The 25,046-nt window shown below is 43.6% G+C and overlaps 1 protein-coding gene across 1 annotated transcript in view; it reads left to right on the forward strand.

The window, feature by feature from the left end:
• The window catches only part of KCNH5 (potassium voltage-gated channel subfamily H member 5), a 159,522-nt gene extending 136,551 nt beyond the window's left edge, over positions 1–22,971 (forward strand). Inside the window, exon 11 of the mRNA XM_038138200.1 lies at positions 10,693–22,971. Coding sequence (XP_037994128.1) covers positions 10,693–11,640 — 948 coding nt within the window. The 3' untranslated portion in view covers positions 11,641–22,971. The remainder of the gene's footprint in view (positions 1–10,692) is intronic.
• Positions 22,972–25,046: the final 2,075 nt, after the last annotated feature.

Genomic DNA, 25,046 nt, shown 5'->3' on the forward strand with positions numbered 1-25,046 from the left:
ACACATCTGCAAGTAGTTTACTCACCCACCAAATGACCCGTCCAGATTAGACTTGTATACATGGGAGGGTTGTTAGGGAGTGAAGGAAGGCGTGAGTTTAAATCCCAAAGTGGATAAACCTAACCAGTGAGAGGGAACGGGGGTCCCCACAAGACACTGCTCAGTAATAGTTACACTGCAGCCGTCATACTCAAATTGTTCTCTGCTCAATTTCCCCATGTTTAACCAACTCTGTGTGATATACAGAAAACAGATTAGACTCTGATTCAATGCATTATTTCAGCTCTCCAATCCAGTTTTGTCTTTTTATCAAGTTCAATGTAGGATTTAGGGTCCTGAAAAGGAGCTAGGAGGCTAAAGCTGGGCTTCTTTGCTCCCACTTGTGACATGAGTCCAAGAGGAGCTGTGACCATGACCACAGTCCTTCTGAGGCCACACAGATCAATACTTCACTCTGCAATAGACTGACCCTAAACAAGGCCAAACAGCAACAGACCGTGGTTGAAACCCACCATAAATTCATAAACAAAGTAGCCTTTCTGGTTTATTGATTGAAATGATTTTGTATGTGGAAGGAGCATTTTGCTCACTTGGATAGTATTGCAGAAATCATTCTGAATCTGTCTGCTCTGCAACATGCTGAAGCATCTGCTGTTTGGTTACAGCAAAGAAAACAGAAAATTTTAAGTGAAAAAGCAGCAAAAATAAGTAATAAATTCCTGAGTCTCATTTAAAAACAGTGGCAAAGCTCCCCACTTCTAAAGGAGCCCAGTGCCCTTCTTCAGCATCCCTTTCCAAGCAGACAAACAGAGCCCAGCAGACATGAGACAACAGCTGAACCTGCAGCCACAGGAAATCCATGAGTTGTTTTCCCCTGGGGTAGGAAAAGATGGAGGCATCTCTGGGCAGGAGGTGCTCAGGCCTGAGTGACTGAAAAAGCAGAAGAGGAAACCGAGCTGCTCTCAGATAATGCTCTTGTAGTTGGTTGAAAATGGTATAATTTTGCCAAGGGAGGAAAAGGTTTTGGCATTTCTTTTGGAAATCTGACTCCATAGCTCAGCCCACACTTGGCTGAACACCGTTTAAAGAATCCATCAGGCCAGCTGAGTGATCTGACTGATCCTTCCTTGCAGAGTAGGTGTCGGTAGGTGTTAGTTCCTTTAACCAGTCTGAGATTGATGTCTCAGGGGATGAGACCAGGACTTCATGTAGCACTGTACATCCATTGTGCACTGCCCTAAACATCTCAGGGTAGCAGTGCCCTGGGCCCTTGATCTTGAGCTGAAACCCTGAGGACACCTATGTGCATTTTTTCTTTGACTGTTTTTTTTTAAAATTAACTGCCTCAGTTTTGGCAACAGGCCAGCACAGCGACCTCTCTTTGCTGTCAGCCATGGGTTTTATTCTCTCAGTTGTAAATGGTTAGCAGTGACAGAGGGATTTCCAGTTAATTGGGGAAATGAGGGCGGTGTTATTATCCTCTCTTACACTGGGAGATGGAGACATGAAGAGGCAGAGTGATTTGTACAGGACTTCCCACTTGGCTGAAGGTCAGACCAGCAGGATAATCCATCCCTGTGAATCCCAGCCTGGCGCTCTGTGTGTTTGGCCACAATGCTCCGGGGATGTGACAAATGAGACTTGGATCTCTGCCTGCTTCTCTCCTCTTTCTTCTTCCATCCAGACATGTTTTAAATGAAACCAGGATGACTTCAGATCCGTACTAAGTATGAAAAGGATGGGTCAAACTCTCAACCACTTTCTTCTTAATATTCATGCTTTTTCACAAATGCAGATCAGCCTAATTGGCTGCCAGCATGCACAGATGTCTCTCTGCAAGACTACTCAGGTGCTGTGAGAATTGATTGTGAACATGAAATGGAACAAAATTAAAATCTGACCTACAGTAATCAATTTCTAAACAGTAGGACAAGCAGTAAAGAGATGATGGAATTTCTGGACTTTGGAAATCAGTTGTTGGCTGTTGTGATTTTCCGAAGGGTGTCTCCCTCATTACATGTCCTGATTTTTCTTTAGATGAGCAACTTGGGGGACAAAGATCTTTAGGAAGTCATCATAAAAAAACGAACCTCTTCCTTGCACATAAAATGCCACTAAATATCCCTTAAAAGGGCTTTTTCTGCATCATGGAAATAATTCTCATTTCCTTGAAGCGACATCACTTTGTTACTCGGATTGGAACTCTTCACATCTCTTACAGGTCAATTCTATAGTTGCTTAGGAAGAATGTAAGTGAATACAGTTTCTCCAAAGCAAAATTAAAAATGTGCTTGGTAGGAAGCTTTTGCTGTGGCGTGTTACTGTGTCTGTGAAGTCAGGATCAATGGAAATTTGCAGAAAGGCTATTATTTACTGCTTCTCTCAAGCAGCTGGAACACTAACCTGCAGAAATCTTCTTTTCCTCCAAAATCCAGCATGAAAGACTGTTTAGTGAGACATCCCTATCCTGGAGATTAACTAATTGCTCAGCAGTCAGTCATTTTCACTGCACAGCCAAGGACAGCGATTCCTTTCTCTCACGCAGATGGAGCAGTGGTTTAACACAAAACAGTTCCTGGGACAGGAGGATTAAGGGGAATTTACTGGAGAGCAATTAAAAGAGTTGTTAGAGCAGTTTGTTTTTGAGGCTGAATTTCACATCAAAGTGAAGCTATCTGAGGAGTGTACAGAGCAGAAGAACAATAAAGCCATCATTTCAAACCATCTACTCTGCATCCTTGGAGTGCAGATTAATAAAGTGAGCTAAGAGTTTATGGAGATTTGCAGGAGTGAATTAGGGAAAGCAGCCTAAAGGCTTGTGTAGGGTCATTTCTATTAATCCATTTCTGTCTCATCTTTCATAGTTTGACTTTTTAAATTCGCATTTTAATTAAAGTAAACAGAAAAAGGAAGATTTTCTTAATATAATGGAAGTTTTTTGGGTTTTTTGAAAAGATAATATCTGAAAAATAAGATTTAAAAGCATTTTAGCATCAGGTATTAGTAATGTCTTGGGAGCTTTCTGAAAACGAAAATCTGAAAAATAAGATTTAAAAGCATTTTAACATTAAGTATTAATAGTGAGCCTTGTTCTCTGGGACTTGCCTAGATTTTAAAAACACATTCATTTTGGAGCAAACCTTTTCACTAAGGGTTATACATTAGGAATTGGTTTTGACTGGCCTAGTTTTCAGAATATCAGAAAAGAGGATCCCAGATATGCCCTGTTTTGGCAGCTGAAGTCTCCTAGAGAGGACCAGTCCTCAAGAACTGAGGGATGCAGCATCCCAGCCCCCCTGAGCCCATCAGAGCAATGGCCTGGGAAGGGTTTGCTGGGTTTGCAATGCTTCGTGCCAGTGGTGGGAGTGATCCAAGCAGGATCTGTCCTACAACTCCTGGCGTGGGAGGAGTTTTGCTATGCAAAAGGGTGGGTGTTCAGAACAGACACATCTCAGGTGGTCTCCAATTTCCTAGGGGCTGTGGGAAGGACATCTCCATTCCCCTCCTGGAAGGTTTTCTGTGACAGTGTTCGAGGGGTCCCAGGATGAGGGAAGAGATGAGAATCTTGACTCCATGTTTCAGAAGGCTGATTTATTATATCATGATATATATTATATTAAAAATGCTATATTAAAACCATAATCAAAGAATAGGAGGAAAGGATTCATCAGAAGGCTGAGAAGGAACAGAATGGAATGAATAACAAAAGCTTGTGACTCCCAGAGAGTCCAATGCAGCTGCATCTTTGATTGGTCCTTAGTTAGAAACAACGAGCATGGACCAATCAAAGATGCACCTGTTGTGTTCCACAGCAGCAGATAATTATTGTTTACATTTCTTTCCTGAGGCTCCTCAACTTCTCAGGAGAAAAAAATTCTAGCAAAGGATTTTCATAAAAATATCATGGTGACAGTTTTCCTGGGAAGTGTAGTGAGAATAAGGAGGAAGGGGTGGGTTTCTTTTCCCTGCTGGTGCTTCATCCAGTTGCTCCATCTGATTTTCCACAAGCTCTCACTGAGAGCCACCAGTCTGGCAGGGTCTTCTGGGCAGTTGTGGCTTGTCCTCCCTCTGCAGTTTTTGAAAGACTAAAGTTTGCCTGTAAGGACTGGCTGGGCCCTGAGGCTGTGGGGAATTCATCCCAGCCAGGAACTGGCAACACCCCAACACGCTGGGCTGGAAATGAAAATAGCATCAGATGAAGGGTGCAAAACACACACACACATACACAGAGAATACCTACCGGAGGTTTTTTACACACTCTGCACCAAACCCTGACATTTGCACTGCCAGAGGTGGGGATTTGAATCCTCCATCCCCACCATCCATGGAGGGTGTCTGCACAGAGGCGACAGGCACGGAGCTCGCTGTGCAGACACCAGAGACAAGCAGGCAGCTCAGGGTACAGCTTGTCTGACCTGCTTTGACACCCAGCTGCAGGTGAAATGACTCACACCTTCCAAGTGCCTTTGTCTTCCTCCCTCTGCTGTGCAGGGCTCCTGGAGGGAGATCAGATGGAGACAGAGGCTTTGTAGGTGAGCCCTGTTCCGAGTGTCTGTGCTCTGGAAATTGGGTGTATTTTATGGGGCAGGAAATGTATTTATGTATTATGTATTTTCAGGAGCAGGAAATAGCACACACATCTGCGCTGGGGTATCCTGTGTCTAAATCCTGGATCTGACATAAGTCTGCCTTCCACATTAGCATGACAAAAATGTAAATTACTTTTGTACAGTGCACTCCAAGATGTGAAAATTAATGTATTTTTTGCAGACATCTTTATGGAAATTTATGTTGTGCAGCCTTGTAGCATTATTTCCAAAGAAAATGAGATCTGTGTTATTGCAGTATTGGATATTGGTTATACCTCTTAAAACTTTTAAAATCCATTTGCCAGCTTCAGCTAAGCTTGTGTAATTTCAGACCAAGGAGGCAAGGGAAGGTAGCTCTCCTATTTCCAAAAAAAAAAAAAAAAAAAAAAAAAGGCAAAGGGCAAAAAAGCTAATATATAATATAAAAGGGAGCCAGGACCAACACACCTTGTGAGGACACTCTAATTACCTTTTTGTGTGGGAATTAGACATTCCTGGAGGAGGGAGACCAGTCCAAATCCTTCTGGTGGGATCTGAAACCTGGTGAAGGAGCTGCTGGGCGAGTCTCAGCCGACTGCAAACCAGCTGCCAGCTCTGCAGTGTGGTTCAAGGAAGGGTGCATTTCCCTGAAATCCTGCCTCCATCACTTGGGAAGCTCCAGCTCACCTTGTCTGCTCATCCCACTTGCTCCATCTGCAGTGTTTTCAAGTGCAGCTCTGGACCTGTGCTGTCAGACGGGTCCAGGTTAAAAAGAGCCCTCTGTTTCTTCAAGTTTATTAACCTGGACTTGGTGATCTTGATTCTAACCTTAATGATTCTGTGATTCTATGATTCGTATCTCACTGATCTCAGATGCCTTTTAAGAAGTTGCTGTAATAAATAGGAACAAAAATACAGGGATCTGGACAAATACATTGGGTTGTGAACAACCAGATGCAAGGGAGATGGGGCTCCTACAAGACATTGATGCAGACTAGGTAATTACCTCTGAAACAAACTTTTGAGAGATGATCAGCACTGACATCAGCCTGGTCTGTGCTTTAATGAGAGTGACCTGTGGCTACTGAGTGGATGTAGCTGTGGGGACTGAAGTGTGGTGTTTCTGCTGCAAAAATGTCCAGTGAGCTGACTCAAACCAATTCTCCCAGGACAGGGTCTTCACACTGTGAAAATCTTTGCTTTTTGGTGGCTTTGTGTGGCTCTCTCTCCCTCCTTCCCTCTCTCCATCCCAGTCAGTGCGCACACGCTGCATGCATCACCATGACAACTGGGTTCCCTTTGGATCCATGGCTGGCCCTTTCTGTGGATTTCTCTGGAGAGGAGCAGGCACACCTTGAACGCCACTGACAACAGCATGGGATGTTCAGGCACATGGCAGGATGATCCCTGGTCAAACACCTGCCACTTTTTATGAACTCATTGTTATTCTTCAAGACTTTTACCAGTTCTGTAATCCCTTCACGTACCTGCCTTGGAGTCACTTATTAAGGGATCTTTGTGCAGATTTCCTGTATGGAGCAAGGTCATGGAGGGATGATTTCCACAGCACTGCTACAAAAAAAGACAGCAGACAAGGGATGCATTTCAAAGCACCTGGAAAGGCCACAGCTTTACTCTTGAATTCAGTGTGTGTGTCTTAGCTTTGAGCTGGCTCCCTGACTCCTCATTGCTGTTGCCCTCATCTGCACTTGAGTTTGGAGCTGGTTATACAAGCTGGCACCTCACAGGAGCTGCTCCAGCAGTGACATAACCATTGGCAGTACCTGTGGTAAGGTCCCCCTTTGGAAGGGACAGAATTCACACTCACATGAGTTACCTCTTGGTATGGAAGGGAGGGAAAGGAGAATGAGGTTGAGATCAGATGGAGAATCTCAAATTGCTGTTTTCTCCTCCGTGCCTGCCTCATAAATAACTTGAGTATTTCAGTCCCCATGGCTGGCTAAAAGTTAATTGCTGCTTCATCTTTGCCAGCTCAGTAATTTATGTCATCTCTGTTGCCCCTTCTTCCCAAAATAAATGCACTAAGAGAAATCCAGGAACCTTGTCCCATGGGACAAAATTTGTGCCGCATGGAACATCTTTCACAGTCTGATCCATAAAGGAAATGGAGTCCTGCACTTAATGTCTGTTACCTTAATGATTTTAAAACTTGGTGTGAGACAGGAGTGTGGCTCTTTACTCCTTGAAATAAACTCTATACGTGCTTAATTCAGCTTCTTTTTTGAAGATTGTGACTGTTCCTGGGACATACATTTGGGCAGGCCTATGTGTAACTTCTCTGAGAAGGGTCAGGGACAAATTAAGTAGCTCATCCAGTTTAGGATTTCAATATAATGCTCTCCCAATATTCAGGGAAATGTCAGATTGCATGATATGTTTTTCAGTTCTTATTTATAAAGAAAAAAGCTGGTTAAAGTTATTAGACATTAATAGAATTAAGTTTCCATGTAAACATTTGTAAACGTAAACACATTTTGACTATTCTGGTTTAGTTTAAACCACTGTGGAAGCAGATTAAATCCAGCCACATGAAAAATCTCCTAATATGGAAAAAATTGGTAATGAAAAACAACTATTGCTCTGTTGGTGCTAGAATTCACATCTTGTTTTTTTTCTTCAGTTCTTTGTTTGTGTAAGATCTTTCTTTTCTTTTACTTGTACATATTCTACTGCTGTCAAGTACTCCTGACCAGAACTAGATCCTTGCTGTGCTAGGGGTGCATCTTCCTTGGTTGAGGGGAAGGAAGAGGGGGAAGTTCTCCATGGGGTGAAATGATTTCCTTGGCAGAGTAGTTCAGTGAGAGAGTGAGGACCATGACCTCAGTCTGTATCCAAAGTGCCATTGTTCCACAGGGCCAGTTGGGATGTGAGGGTCTGCTTGGTTACCCAGGGCTGTGCACCAGCCTACCTTTGCTCCATTGGAAATAGGCCTCCACTGAGGTAGATCACTCCTGAACTCTTGACTCTCAGCTAACCCCTGGATTTCTGAGTCCCTGGGCATTTTCTGCACTAATTAACCTGTGGTAGATCTGCTTCTTCAGAGGAGCTGCCCAGAACCATTCCAGGGTGGAGCATTTTCTGTCCCAAGAGAAGAAAAGGGAAATAATTAATTGAAGAGCTCTGTCAGCTTGCATTCTGCAAAAAGGAGAGAATGTGTTCTGAGGAGGTGACAGCAGGGCTTTGGGTGTCTTTGATCTTCTCCACTGCATGGGCATAAAGTAGGGGTAAAGCTCATGGCTGTGAGTGGTCAGTGGGTCCTCGGCCTCACACAGCGGACCAGATTTGAATTGTGTATCTGATGGCATTTGCCACCTTGGCCACCATCCCGTTCTGCTGTTCCCAAAGTGTTTGCTCTGATCTGAGTCACAGCAGCACTCAGACTCAGATCCCCCCCTGCCACTGGGCTCAACCCATCCAAATGACACCTGGCCAAGTGATTCTGGGGCAAAAAGCTTCACAGTAATTTCCTGACTTTTATAAGGACACACTTCAGGAGTGTGAGGTACAGGTGGTGTCAGATTAGAAAGGTTTTGGCTTTTCTTCTGCCAAACCCAAGTCACTGGCAATTATATTCTGTGCAGGGAGACAACCTCTGTCTGGAGAAGGCTTGAACTGAGTCTAGAAGAGGGATAAAAGAACCAAGATTGGACTGGGGGAAGAAAGGGAGGTGAGGGTAATTTTCAGTGAAGTGCAAGCTTTGGGAGAGGAATCATAAACTACTGCTGTGGTCTTCGTTGTTGTCATTCTGGTTATTGTAAACATGCAGTAGGACAGAAGTTGTCAGAGTTGCCTCCTGCCTTTCCCAACGGCACATCCAGTGCCACACTGGCCAGGCAAGCCCCGTGGACCTGTGCCAGGCTGCTGGAGCTGCCTCCCTTCCAGCATCCCCCACTGCCTCTGGACAGCAGCTGCCAGGCACAGGCTGCCTGCAGGGAGCAGGGTGCTCAAGCTGTGAAACAGATTTGTGGCTAGAAAGCAGGGGAATCATGGAAACATAGAATGGTTTGGGTTGAAAGGGACTTTAAAGATCATCCATTTCCAACCCCCTGCCATGGGCAGGGACATCTTCACTGTCCCAGGTTGCTCCAAGCCCCATCCAACCTGGCCTGGAACACTGCCAGGGATGGGGCAGCCACAGCTGCTCTGGGCAGCCTGTGCCAGTGCCACATCACCTTCACAGTTAATAATTTCTTCCAAGGGTCCAGTCTAAACCTACTCTCATTTTAAAGCCATTCCCCCTTTGTCCTGTCCCTACACAACCTTTTAAAGAATTGGGTAGAGGATGTTTCCCCCACTGCAGATATTTTCAGGGACTCAGCACAAAGCAGAGCAGCACAGCCAAATGGGGACACCAGGAGAGGAACCAGCCATGTCCCCTGAGACACACCTTGGGGACACATCCTTGCAGCTGGTTGCTTTCACTGTTGCATCTTCTGCTAGAGGTGCTGCACTGCCCTCTGGGGCAAGAGAGGCACAAACAAGACAACAAACACAACCCACTTTCCAAATGTGCCTTTAGAGAGCATGGCTTCAATTAAATGTGATCACTCAATTTTGAATCAAGGGCAGTTTCTCTTGCCATTATCTGCTCTCGAGATGGCCTGAGAGAGAGAGAGAGAGAGAGAGAGAGAGAGAGTAGCTCCATGAGGGCAGCTGCTAATGAAGGGGAGCCTCCAAATGAGGGAATGTGTCACTGCATCTAGGTCAGAGCAGTCAGATTAAAGTAACTTCCATGGTTGTCCCTTGGTTTTGTTTATATTTTTTTTAACTGGGCTTCTAATAAGCAAGTTAACCAAATTATTATAAGCAGCTGCATCTATCAGCAGCAGGCAAAGAGATACCTACTACATTTGAAAGCTCTCTAATGAAGCTTTGAAGTCCAGCTCATCCCAGATTCATGCCGTGAAGGATCTGTAGCCATTGTGGCACTTCTCGGCTGGCTTCTGAAGATGTGAGACTTGAAAGTAAATAGATTCTCAAATATGGATACTCAAGTTGATATTTCAAAAGCCTACAGCTGACTGACACAGGGTTTTGTTTGTGTATTTCAAGGGCTTTGTTTTCCTTTTCTTGCCACACTGTCCCTTCACAGTCCATATTTGTATTTAATCACAGGCTGCTTTTCACAGTGTTGTCAAACAGAGAACCAGTTTCCCAGATTCCCAGTCCCACATTCAAGAAAACTGGATGAACCTAAAAATAAAAAAAAAAATAATATGAGTAACATGCAGAAAATCAACAAAAAGATATTGCTTTGTGGATCCTCCTTCAGCTTCCTCAAAAAGGCTCAAATTCCTTTTTCTTTAGCAGCCTGAGACATGCTGCTGGGTGAAATAACTCGGCATTAAATGGCATGATGAGATGACGGATATTGCTGGGATTTAGAGCCACACACACCCCTATTCCGCTGCTTCTCCATGGTGCTTCCAGTTCACCTACACATATTAGACATACTAATTCTGCAGTAAACACTTGTAAAATGTGTGAAGCCACACATGTGCCCCATGGGGAACCTAATTGCACCCTACAACACACCTAAAAAACCCTAACCCTAACAGCGAAACCAAAAAGTATGGAGCAAGCTGGGATTTTCCAGCCTCTGAAGGGTGTGTACATTGAATTTATCTTGCAGCTGTGTAGTCCCTGCTGAATTACTGTTTCCTTTTGATCTGTACTAAAGATAGTGACAGAGCAGGAATGAGTGTGAGTAATGGGTAGGCTGGCATCACAGTATTTGGGTTCTTTGTCAACAGCTTTCTTCTCTTTGTTCGGTTTCTTTCCTTCTTTTGGTGTCGGGATATTTTTAGTTCTTCAAGTAGTAGTATCTTCTGCATCAAGAAAAAAGGTGAAACCCACTTTTAATGTATCCTGTTAAGAAATTGCGTGTATGTGTAAGTACCCTATCTATAGTGGTTAACCTTGAGGTTGCTGTGTCTTGATCAGCTCCATTTGAATTCACTACAAAAAATTAAGATGGAAAGGAAAATCAGAATTAGGAATAAAGAGAGAAATGGCTGTTCTCAAGACTTTTTATCCATCTCAAATAAATATTTTCATGCAATGCCCTTTGGGTCCTGACTGTTGTGGATTTATCCCCCCACAGATCATCTTCAGGAAGATCAGCGATGTCAAGAAGGAGGAAGAGGAGCGCCTGCGCCAGAAGAACGAGGTGACGCTGAGCATCCCTGTGGACCACCCCGTGCGGAAACTCTTCCAGAAATTCAAGCAGCAAAAGGAGATGCGCAATCAAGGCTCGACCCACATCGACCCCGAGCGGAACCAGCTGCAGGTGGAAAGCAGGAGCGTGCAGAACGGGGCCTCCATCACGGGCACCAGCGTGGTCACCGTGTCCCAGATCACGCCCATCCAGACCACCTTGGCCTACATGAAAACCAGCGAGGCCGTGAAGCAGAACAACCGCGACGTGATGGAGCTCAAGCCGAACGGAAACGGAGAGCAGAAATGCCTCAAAGTGAACAGCCCCATGCGGATGAAAAACGGGAATGGGAAGGGCTGGCTTCGGCTGAAGAACACCATGGGCGCCCACGAGGAGAAGAAGGAGGACTGGAACAACGTCACAAAGGCCGAGTCCATGGGGTTGCTGTCCGACGACGCCAAGTCCAATGACTCGGAGAATGGTGTTAATAAAAACCCCCTGAGGAAAACAGACTCTTGTGACAGTGGGATAACAAAAAGTGACCTTCGCTTGGATAAAGCTGGTGAGACTCGCAGCCCCCTGGAGCACAGCCCCATCCAGGCGGATGCTAGGTGTCCTTTCTACCCCATTCCTGAGCAGGCCTTACAAACCACGCTGCAGGAAGTCAAGCACGAACTCAAAGAAGATATCCAGCTGCTAAGCAGTAGGATGGCTGCCCTTGAGAAGCAGGTGGCAGAAATTTTAAAAATATTGTCTGAAAAGAACGTATCCCAGCTCTCTTCCCCCAAGTCTCATTTATCACCCCAGTCCCCTCCCCAGATACCCTGTCAGGATATTTTTAGTGTTTCAAGGCCTGCATCACCTGAATCTGAAAAAGATGAAATCCACTTTTAGCATATACCTATGTGTATATATGTATACAGTATATATGCAGAGGTGTATATATACCTTTATACATATATATATATAAATGTGTGTGTATACGGTAAATATATATACATATATATTTTCACTTGCATCCAATATGACTTGAACACACCAAGGATTTTGATATGTAAATATTGCATGTCCAGCTGGATTCTGGCCTGCCAAAGAAAGCAATTATTAACATAGATATTGCTTGTATATTATGCAGTTGACTGCATGCACACTTTACATTTATTTATAATCTCTATTATGTAATAAAAGAATGACTTTTGTTTAACAAAGGCAATGTACTATTTAAAGAATCAGGGTCTAACCTGCCAATATTGCCATGACAGTTTTGATCTCAGGCTGGGTGAATTGAGCTTTTATTTCCTCACTGTCTTTTCTGCCAAGTTAAACAGTAGATTAATATGACGTGAAGGACACGTTCAGACTCCTGTTAGTATTGTTTGTTTCCTGGTATCATTCCATGACAATATACTGTATATTTGGTGATGAATTCCCCTACTCCTCCTAAATGGAGGGCTCGGCTCAGTGGGCAGGAAAGGGCACCGTGCCTGGTGCTAGGGTGGATCGCTGGAATTTATTTGTGTGGGTATTGTGCATGCACAGCCTTTTATTTCAAGTATCCTCCTGCTCTTTTAACATCGTAAGTAAGAAATAATAATAATAATAAGAATAATAACAATGGTGATTTATGTAACAAAATGAAACTAACAGAAACTCTCTCAGTTGCACTCCCTGAGTGTTTGGGGGTAACTTCTTTCTTGAAAGCCTCCTTTTACTGATGCCATTTTTACTGAACTGTTAGAGTAACATTATGTAAATTCTCTTTGCAACACTCAGTGGTGGTGTCCGGTTCTGTCAGTATCTTCATTAGCATGTCCCATTTTTGTGGGGTTGTGGTTGCTCTCCCACTGTCTCCCCCATTGCCTCTGGCAGAAAGACTTTGCACGAGGTCTGAGCAAGGGACAGAGCACTCGTAGTTCAGCTTGGGAACCACGAGAGCAGGTTTGAAAGCCTGAAGTTAAAAGGCTGCAGTAAATCCCCCTCCACTCTCTTTCATGAGGACGTTTATCAGTCTGCAGCTGCCTTTAGAAAGAGAGAAAATAACTGGTCAGGATGTAGTTCTCTGTAGTGCGAGGTGCTTGGATGATGATGTGTGGCTGGGAGAGTGGTGGATGTGCTGGGGGGCTGGAGGCCTGCCTGGAGTGCTGCTCGTGCCTTGGGCTCGTGCATGGAGGTTTCAGTGAGCAGTTTGCAGTGCCCACAGGTCCCACACGTACTGAGTCCCTCAGGTTGGTGTCAGAGGCTCTGTCCCTCCTCTTAGCTGACTCCCAGCCTTGGGCTGTGCTCAGACTCCCTCTCCACCTCCTGGGCTGGAACTGCTGGTTTTGCAGGGCTGCAGCAGGGCAGGCTTTGCACTGGATCTTGTTTGATCTCCTGTTTGGAGCTGGACTTTTGGACTCTGCCCCTGAGTGTGGTAAGGGTTTTTGCCCCTCCATTTGCACTGGTTTGAATCCAAGTACACAAGATGCGTAGCAGAAATTGCCATTGAAGCTTCAGAGATGTTACCTGGTGTAGTTTGAGGCCAGCCCAGCAGAGCACAGTGGCTCCTTCAGAGAAGGATTCCCCCTGGCTCTGGCTTAAATGACCTCTTGTATCAAGATCCTGTGTTTTCAAAAGTGCCTGGAGAAAAACATGTGTGTACCACAAGGCATCACTATGATTCAGGTATATCAAATATGTGGGTATAATTAGTGAGCATTCTAAACACACACCAGTATTAGATCCATTTTTTAACATTAGAGAACTAGACTAAACAAATCACATTCTGAAAAACTAAAAAAAATCCCTAAAACCCAAACAAACCATCATTTGCTGTAGTGGCAATTAGGAATCTACATCTTAGAGTGAACATATCTTCTTCATATTGTAAAATCCAAACCCATAGAGCTCCAAAAGCTCATAAGAAAGCCAGAGAAGTCATTGCTTCTGTTGTATCAACTCATGGAAGCTTTTTGGGAGATGATAGTTTTTCCTGTCCTGTTTCTGCTCCTTTCTTTAGGAAATTAGAGATGCCAAAAAAAAAAAAAAAAAAAAAGGGGAAAGAACAAAAGCCACAGTAGGGGACAGCTCTTCCCAAAGCCTGGTGGTCCGGCCACCCACTAATTTTAGTTCTCTGCAGCTGCAGTTGCCTCTGTCAGAATTTTCAGCTGTATTTTGCAGCTGCTGTTCTGACAGGAGTGCAAATCCATGACTCTGCAGCCATGGTTTGGACTGCAAGAACAACCTGCACCTGCAAAACAACAGGACTTCCCATTCCTGTGATAAGTCCCACCCTGGGACTCTGAAAGAATGGGGGGGTTATGGGGTTAGGGAGTTACAGGGTTGCTGCAGGAGTCTGCACAGACCTTGTGGTACAGTTTAAGTGCCAAGATGTCAAGTGTTGAATGTTCTTGCCTGACTTGGTCTGCTGGTTAAGACAGACACACAGCCACTGCCCAGAGCTGCCTGGTGAATAGCTGAGCCACTCAGGCTCAGTCTGGGGGCCATGCTTTGTTAAAATTCCTGGAATGCATGAACCTGCCATGAAGTGATGCTGATAAAGAGACAGCAGGATAATGGGGGTTGGCTTTGTTAGAAAGCTTTAGCCTTAATGGCATTCCTCTGCCTTTGTGACAGACTGCTTTTCTTTCTCTATGACTGATATTAATTCTAGGTAGAACTGCATGGCATGCAAAGGGATCTCTGTTTAGGTTTATCTTGCAAGTCAGGTGTAACTTTGTGCCACTTTACAATGAGAGAATGTGTTAACAGGATTAGTCTGACCTTGAAAATCATTTGGGCAGGCGCAGAATGTCTATTACAGTTCAAGTGCAGCTTGAGTGGTTCAAATGTGTAGTGAGTGGCTAAATAGTGTAAAATACCAAGTTCATGAAACAAATACAGTGTCTCCAGGTCTATTTCTAGTGCTGCTTTGACTCTGATATCCCAGCTCTGTTGATTGCAAGTTCAGTGGAACCAGCTTGTACCTTGCACAAAGCAGTGGTGTGTGTGATGGGTGCCCTGCAGGCACAGCCTGTGGATGGGCTGTCCCAGGCTCTGTGTGCTGGGGGTGGCCCTGTTTGTGGGGTTGGCTATGGCTGGTGCCATTCTGAAGGACTTTGCCTCCAAAATCCATGTTGGGAGCATTACATGTTGCTTCATGGAGTCGTCAGCAGTTTGTCCCCTGTCCCCTCATGTTGTGCATGATGCGATGAGTGACTGGGGCTTTCCTTCTCTGTTAAAAAGCATGTTTCACAGTCCTGTATTCAGGCTGGACTGATAGCAACCACCTGTAGTCATTAAGTGCAATAAGAACACCAAGGTGTCACTTCCACCCAGGCCAGTGCTCAAGCAGTGACACACCATGAGGCAGTGCATGCTTTCCTTTCTTTTCCTGTAAGAGCTCAAAACCTGTACAGATGTTCCTGCCAGATGCCGGGAGCAGCATCCTTAAGCACCTACCCTGTGCTTGTGTGTCCAAAGCATTTTACCTGCACATGAGTGGATTTTATCTTTCTGGACTTTGGAATAGAAATAAAACATGTACAGAAAATGTGTACAGAAAAGTAAACACTTCCCAAAGCAAATGAACTAGAGTACTTTTAACAGCTTTTTTTTTTTTTGTGTAATGTTGTGTATAAGAAATAGAACAGCACTTCAGGATAATGACTGGAAAAAAAAAATTGTTGTAGTGAGGATTCAGTTCTTCTGAATTTGTATTTGTAAATCCTTTTTTTTTCCCCCTATTTTTGCCAGGGCACGGGGGTTAGAGCAGAGCTGATTCTGGAAATGACAAACTTTAGCTTTGTCCACTTCTTTTCTGTGTTCTGCAGAAGTAGCACAACTATAGTGGCTTGATGCTGCACCAAAGTTTGGGCTCATCACTAGACTCAAGTTCAGTCTTCATTTCCCACCACATGGAAAGTAACCCTGTTGCACAGGTGGGAAGGTTGAATCTGATAATCAGATCAGACTTTAATATGTATTTTGGATCCCAGGACAGTTGCAGAGGATTGGAAGCTGCAGAAATAACGTTGTACTCTTTGCAAAGCCAAGAGCAGTTGCCCTGGAAGTAACTGAGACTGTTCCACAGACGTCATCATTGCCTGGGTCAGAAAACAGATGTTGGGCTCATGGAATAGCTTAGAGGCCTTTGGGGGGAAAAGATGTCCTGAACTGGAAGAGAAAACAAAAAAAAAAAGGTCAAAGGAATAATATGGAATTTGGGAGTGAGGACATAGAGGGATATATTGTTAGAAATTTACTCTTTTTTTATTTGGATTTTGAGCATTTAGAAAACTCAAGCCTATCTTTTTGGATGTCAGAATTAGACAGATTGTCTTTTAAAATAAATACTTTTTTTCCTTAAGTGAGGTGGTGTCAAAGTGATACCTGGTTTATTTTTTAAAAAAAGGTTTTCAAATACCATTTTCCTGCAGAGCAGGGTTTGAATGGGTTTTGTTAACATTGCTCTTTATAGGCTGTAGGAGGAAAAGTTTGATCCATCTAGATTTCCACATCTGGGAAATCTGGGAATATTTTTTATAACTCTCCCTTTTTTTTTTTTTTTTTTTTTTGGTGCAAGTGGATAATACAATCTCTGCATGTTTTATTTGGTTTAATACGCTATGGTGCATTTTCAAATGAAATATGTTCTTAAAGCAAAGTGCTGAATGGAGCTAAACCTGACAAAAAGTCCACATTTTTCTGGCAGAGAAGCAGGAAATGTTCTTACTGACATAAAGAATATTGTGCAAAGATCAGTTCTGCGATATCTGACTAATGACAAACAAACTAAAATCATCCTTACTGAGGGTGCATTTAGCCAGGCAGAAAATTGACCTTGTAGTGCACAGTGGGACAAGAAGGCACATATTGATTTTGTATACTCAAATAGCAGAAGCATTTAAAAAGGGCTTGACCAGGCCATGCTGAATAAATTGTATTTATTTCTTATATTATGTTAATCAGCCCCCTGATGCATGGCACATGAAACCAGGAATCTGAGGCAGTGTTCTCACAAACCTTTTTATCTGTTTTCTGTAAAGCAGATAAGTTCTTTTCTTTGTTATTTTCTTCTTGGAGATGAAAGCTTGTTTAGCCCACAATCTGAGACTACTGGTGTGCACCAACTCTGTGTCTGGCTGTCTGCCATGAATACATCAATTAGCCTTAATTAAAAGCCCTATAAAAAGGATTTTGTGCTAGGTTGGGCTCAGCCCTCCCTGCTCCAGGACAGGATGAGGCTGGCAGACCTTTCTGGGGTGACAGCTGTGGGACAGGGAAAGTCCATTAAAGGATACTCAAATATGTGCTGTTAGAGGAAAATGTGGGCTTCAGATGAGCCAAAGCTCTTCCAGTATCCCAAAAACCTATTGGAAAGGGGAATATAGTATCTAAATTATGTAGCATCAGTGTATGGACTCTGTATTTGCAGGTGGCCCTGCAATGAGCAGAGGGGGTTGGACCAAGTGATTTCCAGAAAGTCCCGAGTTCTGTTTCATCATTTGGTGATTCTGTAGATTTTAATAGCACTAACAGAAGGTAAAATTTGAAGGTTTTTAGTTATGCCCTACTTTTTTTTTCTGGTTTTCAGTTTAAATACCATGCGGAGGAGCATGTTGCCAGTTTTCAAGATAATAGCTGTGAGAGCCAATACTCATCAAACAGACAGCAGAGAAATCTGGCATATTCTAAAACTATGGCATATAAATAAATTAAGCATTTAGTTGGCCACCAGCTAAAATCCACACTTGGTGCCAAACACTGAGAAAAATGTCTCAGTGACTATGCAGTTTTTGGAAGCAGTGGGCTGATATGGATACAGCAACAACACCCACACCCTCTTCCAGCCTCTTCTCCAGTCCAGTGAAAGGTGATTACAGTGTCTGAAAATGCCATCAAAATATCAATAGCATTTGAGCTGGTTTTCAGTGGGAAATGTGCAGGTTCCTCATTAGTGGCTGGATCTGGAGGTGATTCTCATCTCTCTGGATTCTCATCCCTCTGGATTCTCATCCCTCTGGATTCAGCCCGTTCCTCTCATGGTATGTGGACACCATTGATGAAAAGACCTGGGCTTGTCCAATGGGTCTGGGCACATTCCTGGGGTCTGCCCAAGCCCCATTCCCAGGCTTACTCCCTGCCTGTCTGGGCACATTCAAAGGTTTACACCTGGCTCTGTTATTAGATGTTTTCCCAGACTCTGTAACCTCCTCAGTCTCTATGATGGCTCACAGGGCTGCTCACAAAATCCTTCCCAATCTGCGGCTTAGCAACAAGTCTCCAAATTAAACAGGAATAATAGGGCAAGGCTTCTGCCATTCTCAGGGCATTATTTTATTAAACAAACCTTCATTTTTATTGTATTGTGTTGTATTGTATTTCTGGCCATTTTATTTTATTTTATTTATTTTTTATTTAATATTTTATTTATTTTATTTATTTATTTTTATTTTTAAATTTTGTTTTAATTTTATAATTTGTGGCCCTTTTGTACACTCTTGAGCAGCGCATTGTTACACAGAACTGCAGGGACTGGGGTGTTTGTGGGTTTTAAGGAGCCACTTTGAGAAGGGGAACTGGAGTGAGACACCAGCTTCTGCCACGTGTGTGACCATTCCTACTCCAGTTACACTTTGGGTGAACTTCAGCCCTAGCAGCAATTTGAACCAGTGCCATGTAGTGATAGTAAAATTTCTGTGTATTTCCTCAGGCAAACCTAGGGCTCTGCTCAGCTTCTCCACGTGTCCTCTGCCAAGACATGTGGGCACTTTCCTCTTCTGGACTTGTTTTCAGTAGAGTTTCCTGACACGTTCCAGCTCTTTTCTCTGTCACCACTTCTATTTCCTAAAAATAGGGGGGAAAAAAAAGAAAAAAAAAAAAAAGCACTTTCTGACTAATCATTGGGAATTCACTTGCATCCAAGGCTGCTGCCAGGACCATTAGTTGGAGGTCACAGTTCAGTTTGTAAATTGGGTGTCTTATCTGAGCTATCATGGAAAAAGGCATTTTTTTTTTCTAAAGGAAAACAAAATTTCTGCTCTGCTTCTAATTAGTCCTCTGTTGTCCCTGCAGGATTAATTACTGCCTTCTTCACTCGGATCATCAAATGCTATTTGGCAACAGCTTATTTTCTTTTTTTTTTTAAATTTTATTTTAGGTATAATTAGGAGTCCTGGCATTACAAACAAGCCCAGTCAGGTTGTACCTTAAAATTTCAGAGCTAAAATATCACCTCAGCTAGTAGTTTATGCCCAGCTTTTGAATGCCAACAGCCCCATTGCACTCAGTGCATGTTCAGAGCTCATCCCTTTGAGGTCATCAGTAGGTGAGTGTGAACATCCTTCTCCTGAAATCAATCACAGAAGGGGTTTTATTCTGCAGGATCCTCCCACAATGGGACTTTTAGAAAAGGATTATGGGTGCGAGGATGCAATGGCACCTCCCAGCTCTTCCTGCTGCCTGTTGATGGTCTGTAGATTCCCAGACACATCTCTTTTCTATTAAAAGGAAGGGCTGAGGGCCACCAACTGCCTCATTCTATCAAGTGGTAAATTGAATTTATCGGGTGAGAGAGGCAGTAGCCAGCAATAAGGCAGGATTTAGGTGTTAAAAGTCTGCCTGGTGGGAATTGGGCAAGCTACCAGAAAGACAATAAAGGATTTATCTGGCAATGCATGCCAAAGGAATGCTAAACTTCTGAGCAGGAGAATTTATTGATACCAGTGGAAAAGCTCATTAGCGCTGAAGTGCGAGGCAGGTCTGTAAACGTTCCTTTCAGCTGTCCCAGTAAAATCCCTGCACTCAGACAAGGGGAGCTGTGGCTCATTTCTGTGGAGGGTACGACTGGCTAATGAGCTTTCCCAGAAAACTTGCACACAAACCATGTTTTCTCCAATGTAATAGTTGGCACTATTTCCCTTCCGTGGGCACATTTCACAGCTGGCCTCAGTGTCAGCCTCCCCCTGCCCCTGGTTTCACAGGGATTCAGAGATGCTCCTAAAGCTGCTGCTGCAGCATTTCTCCTAGGGCAGATTTATTCTCCCCTTTACTTGTTGATTGTTGATTATTTGCCCTTTAAGAGATCTGCAGCCCTGTAAGGGACGTGGGGCAGCTTGTGGGGCTGCAAGCAAGGTTCACCATATCTTGTCTGGAAAACATGCCAGCCATAAAAATACTCTTGCTAACAGTTTAAAGCTCCAATGCCTTATCAGCACAGTTTATGTAACAAAATCCCATTAGTACTGCCAACCACCCTCACATGAATTAGGACATGATATGCTTCATAAACCTTACATACCCATTGACTGTTCTTCTGCACAGAGACTTGGCTGGGCTTTTATGTGCAGGTGTAGCTGCGTATCTTGAGTTAATTTTTGTGTTTTGAAAGCTACATAATATGAAGCAGGATATTTTCCACAATGAAATGCAGTGTTTTCCTTCCTTATTTGTTTGTTTATATCTTTTCTCTTTCTCTCTCCTTCCTTCCTGCCACGTTTTCTTGCCTAGACCATTAGGCTAGCAAATTGTAGAAATGGGGAGATTGATTAAGTGATGTTGCATCAGCAGATTTAATGAGGTAATGATCTGTTTTGCTGTTTCTGTTCAGAAGAAATAATATGCTAATAAGAATTGTAGCAAGAGCAGATTTTTTAATGTCCTGCTTAAATACCAGCCAGTGACTGAGTGGTTCAGCAAAGTGGTCTCAGCAGATCTTCTAAATTGTGTTCTCTGTTTTGGAGGTAAATATTTTCAAGATTTCAGCATCTTGTGTAAATATTCCTTCTGAGGTCAGTGGAAGTCTTTCCATTAATTTCTCTAGCTCTAACCCAGTTCTTGCAGAGGGACCAGGACGCTGAGTCCCAGCGTGGGCTGAGCTTTCTCAAAACTGAGAACTGTGGGTACTAGAATTTTAATTTCAGGCCCTTGTCTAATGCAAATGGGTCCAAGATTTCATGCCCTACTAAATGCTGCATGCTGAATGCAGAAATGTAGAGAATGTCTTTGAAGATTGAGACAGCAAGGTGGATTGCCATAAAAATCAGCTGACCCGATCAGGGAAAGGGCACTTTTTAATTAACACGTCTTGGAATCCAAAAGACACATTCTTGGTGTCTGAACTGTCAGTAATTTCCATCCAAAGTAACTGCTCAAAATTCATGGCTGTCTGGAATATCCTTGCACAAGCCAGATATGTACATAAGCTGTGCAAACTCCCTGGGGAGAAGCACAGTTAAAAATAAAGCTATTATTGCTCCCACAGAGAGAGATGATGACAAAGACAAGGGGCTGAGCACCAGGTGCTGTGAGGCTGAATCCTGCCATGCAGCCCTCCATCTGAGCATTGCTGATCCAGCTGTGGGCAGATGTGCTCAACTTTTGGGTCCTGTTCGTGTCCCCACCTGGAGCAGAGCAGAGCAGGGAAGGGGCAGCTTGTGGGGGGTTCCTGAGGTGTGGCCCCCACCCCAGACCAGGCTTTGAAGGCTGAAATCCTGGTTTTGGGAGGGACACATGGGTTTTAGGCTTCCTCCCCTGCCTCCCCCATCCCTTTGATATGCTTATGAGTTCCCACACATTTAGGCAACTAGTCATCCTAGGCTCCTAAATGAAGAAAAATCTAGGGAATTAATGCTGGGAAGAAAGAGGGACAAGGGGTGGGCATGATCTGTGCACCCTCAGCTTTGCAGTGGTGTCTGTAGAAGTATCCTGGTAGGAGCATGCTCACAGAATAGTCACAATTAGTGGCAGGGGGAGATTATTTTTTAATGAATTGTCATGGCAGGGGACCTTATTACAGTCAAAACATTGTACTGGTTTTCTAGGTTTTTTTTCCTTAGGCTTCCCCCCCTCACCCAAAATGACAACAAAACTAAACTGAGCAGGAGCTGCTGTACAAGCCTGCACAGAGATGTTGAACCTAAAAACCAGCCTGCCCTCACAAGGTACCCACGGGGTGTGCTGAGCACCCCACCTTGGCATAACCTGCCTTCTATTTCCTTCTTTTTTTCTGCTGAAATTGTAATGTGAATTTTTTTTCTTCCCTTTTATCACCAGCTCTGCACTGTCCACCCCACATTTGTGGCACATTTGTGCTGTGGTGTGTCTCTCCACCCTCAAGCACCTAACAGGGACTAATCCCTGGCTTGTGGACATCTTTCCATGAACATTAGTAGGGCTTTGAAAGCATAGTGAGCTTTAAATCCTCCTCTTTTCTTTTTTTTTTTTTTTTTTTTTTTTTTTTTTACCTTGAGGTCCTTACTTTTTGTGTTCAAGTTTCAAGGTGTCCCATTAGCTGAAAAAGCACCAGCTGGTACAATTGTGTTTGTGCAACCCTCGTGGAGAAGTTGGGCAAAGCAACTGGTTTTAAAAGCTCATGTTGGAAAACCTGATCTACAGAGTGACTGCTGCTTTTGAATGTATGTGATTCACAGACACGGGACTGTGGGGAGGAAAAGTATTTTGAGAAAACTCTTTTTTTTGCAAGGAAGAAATTGGGGAAAAGGGTTATTGGTGGGGTGATGTTTCTTTTGTTACTACTTGCTGCTCTTTGTACACTAGCCAATGCAAATGACATTCATGTTCCTGACAATATTTTTGAACAGCCCAGCTATCTTTTTTGCTGTTGTTAATATACTGAGGATTTGGGAGGATTTTAAATGCCTCTGCCTTTCAGGATTATTTCTACAAAAGCAATTGAGAACTGTGTTTTGACAGCAGGAAGCTTATAAAAACCTAGAGAAAAAAAATAAAATAAGGTGTTTGAAAGCGAACAGCTCTGAAAGGAATGTATCTCTGCTACCATATCTGAAACCTGCAAAGCAGTTGGGAATTGCATCAAGGAAGGACCATCTTTCCACTGGAAATCCCACATCAGTTTGTGCAGAGTGGATGCTCCCTTGGCCACCCGTGTGGCTGCCCAGGAGGAAGGTGTGGGAGAGCTTTTGTTGATTGTGACTCTCCCGTCACTCCTGGACGTGTCCGCGTGTGCTCGGGGGAAATTGGTTTATCTGTGGGAAGCTTCTTGTTGCACTTTTCTGTTTGCTAAAATTCAACAACAAGGAAAATCGTGGGTCACTTTAAAGCATTGGCAGACAACTGTTTCTAACCCAAAGGAAAATGGGTTTTAGCACAATGAACTGTACTTCTTCAGGGAGGATAAATGTTGATTTTTTTTTTCCACACGTCTTTATTTACATGTGGCTATATTTTCATTGATACAGAATAAAAAGTGCATTTTATTGACCTTGAGTGTTTGTGTCCTTACTTTTCTTGAGCACCATAAAAGCCATAGCTCTTGTTTTCCTGACCAAAGCAGAACACAAGTTGTTGAGATTAATGAGCAAAACGTAATCTTATTTTTAGGTGGTTTGGGGATGAGGGAGATACACAAATCTATTGTTACAATGGAGCTACAGGACAATAGGAACAGTTCTTGACCTCAGTCCTTGTTAGCCTGAATACAACAGGAAATAAATCAAGCTGAGCTGGTCACAGATACCTCATCCATAAAACTTCTGTAGCATCTAATTCCCTCTCCTAAGCAAACCAGGCTGAAGAGGGAATACTTTATCTAAGTAGATAATAAGTATTTTCTTATAAACTTTTGCTCATAAAATATTCCATTTTATTTGCTGCAAATGGGTAACCTTGCTTCAAAAAAATTACACTTCAGATGCAAAATGAAGATTTTGAAGGGCAGTGGGATAGAGGCAGAAGTGTTTCACTTGGAAATTTAAATAATTTCTAAGACATGGCTCCCTTTGCTTCTTGCATCATTAGCTTGGTTACAAATGCATTCCCAAAAGAACTGCCTGTGCCAAGGTACAAGAGATTTTTTGACAAAAACACACACAACATTGCTGACCTCTTCTTGAAACCACTGTTGCTTTGGGGCTCCTTCAGTGCAGGAACCAAAGCATGTGAAAATTGGTGGAGCTTTTTCTATTCCCTTGCAAGTGGCTTTGATCAGACCCTACAGGTTTTGTCCCAGCCAGGAATGTCTGGGTGTGGAGTAATCACAGCTGTGAGAGACAGAGTGGCATTAATTCCATTTGAGGATAAAGCATCCAAATCTAGTTGTCCTCAGATAGGTTTTGCCATCTGTAGGGACAGGTGCAGAAAACTAATTTATGGTGTAAAATATTAACTGGGGAGCTTTTACATTTTTTGACTCTCTGAGCCTACTCTCAGCATCCTCAGCTGGGGTGAGGAGACCCTGAGCTCAGCACAGGAGGGAGAACAGGCTAAAGCCTTCAAACGCTGGTAGAACAGGCCATAATTTCCACTGCTGAAGAAAACAGTGTCAGGGACTGCTCCTGCTGCTTGTCTTTTCTAATTGGGGTTGGCTTTTGCCACACTGGGTGTTGGCAGCATCAGCACAGCAGCTTTTTCCAAGTGGGCATTTGGGAGAGTGTCAGGGGGAACTGTCAGGATGGGGTATGAAGCAAGAATGGATTTATTTACAGGAGCTGATTTGGCCGGCAGCGCTGGTTTGTGTGGTCTTGCAGCTATGCCTGAGCAAGCTGGCATCTCCTGTCGTTGTCCATGGGATGAGCCCTCAGCAGATCCCATACTCCTTCCACAGCCCCAGACAGGGTTTGCATTGTAACCTGCAGTGGAAAGGATGCTCTCCAAAATGCAGGATAGTCACCAAAATTTCTGAGCTCCCATTTTGCTTTGCAGACTGCTTTGCCTGTGCTCATAACCTCTGCCTAAACAGGCCCTGTGGAAGCCAGGGAAAGAAGTTAATAAATGCACATCTCAGTCCCTTTAGGAGATCATCATCCAACACACCAGGATGAAGATTTATTCTCCATGGCTGATGCTACTCCTGATTTAGGACCCAGATCTAAACTACATGTACAAGACAACACGGGGCAGGAGCACAGGGCAGAGACAGAGGTTTAGTTCAGTCCAGCTCCCTCCTCACATCAGTGCACCCTTTACAGGCACCTTTCCTACAGAAGATTTTCCTAATTGTCCCCAGTGATGTTACACTGGCTGGGCTGGATGGGGCTTGGAGCAGCCTGGTTGGGTGAGAAGTGTCCCTTCCCATGAAAGGAGATGGAACTGAAAGAGCTTTAAGGTCCCTTCTAGGTCAAACCATTCTGTGATTCTGTTATTTGGCAGAGAATGAGGCTAAAACAATCATCTTACACATCTGAATAAGTGAAGTAATGAAGATGGACCCAGCAAGTTCTTCAGCACTGAAAATTCTGTCTGCATAGAAATAAAACAGCTGCTCAGTTCAGGGCACAAATTGAGCCAGGCATTAAAAGCCACCTGAACTTTTATAAAACATAACTCAGAAATGGATGAAGAGA

Source organism: Motacilla alba, chromosome 5, assembly GCF_015832195.1.
Source record: "Motacilla alba alba isolate MOTALB_02 chromosome 5, Motacilla_alba_V1.0_pri, whole genome shotgun sequence".
In the NCBI taxonomy this organism is placed as follows: domain Eukaryota; kingdom Metazoa; phylum Chordata; class Aves; order Passeriformes; family Motacillidae; genus Motacilla; species Motacilla alba.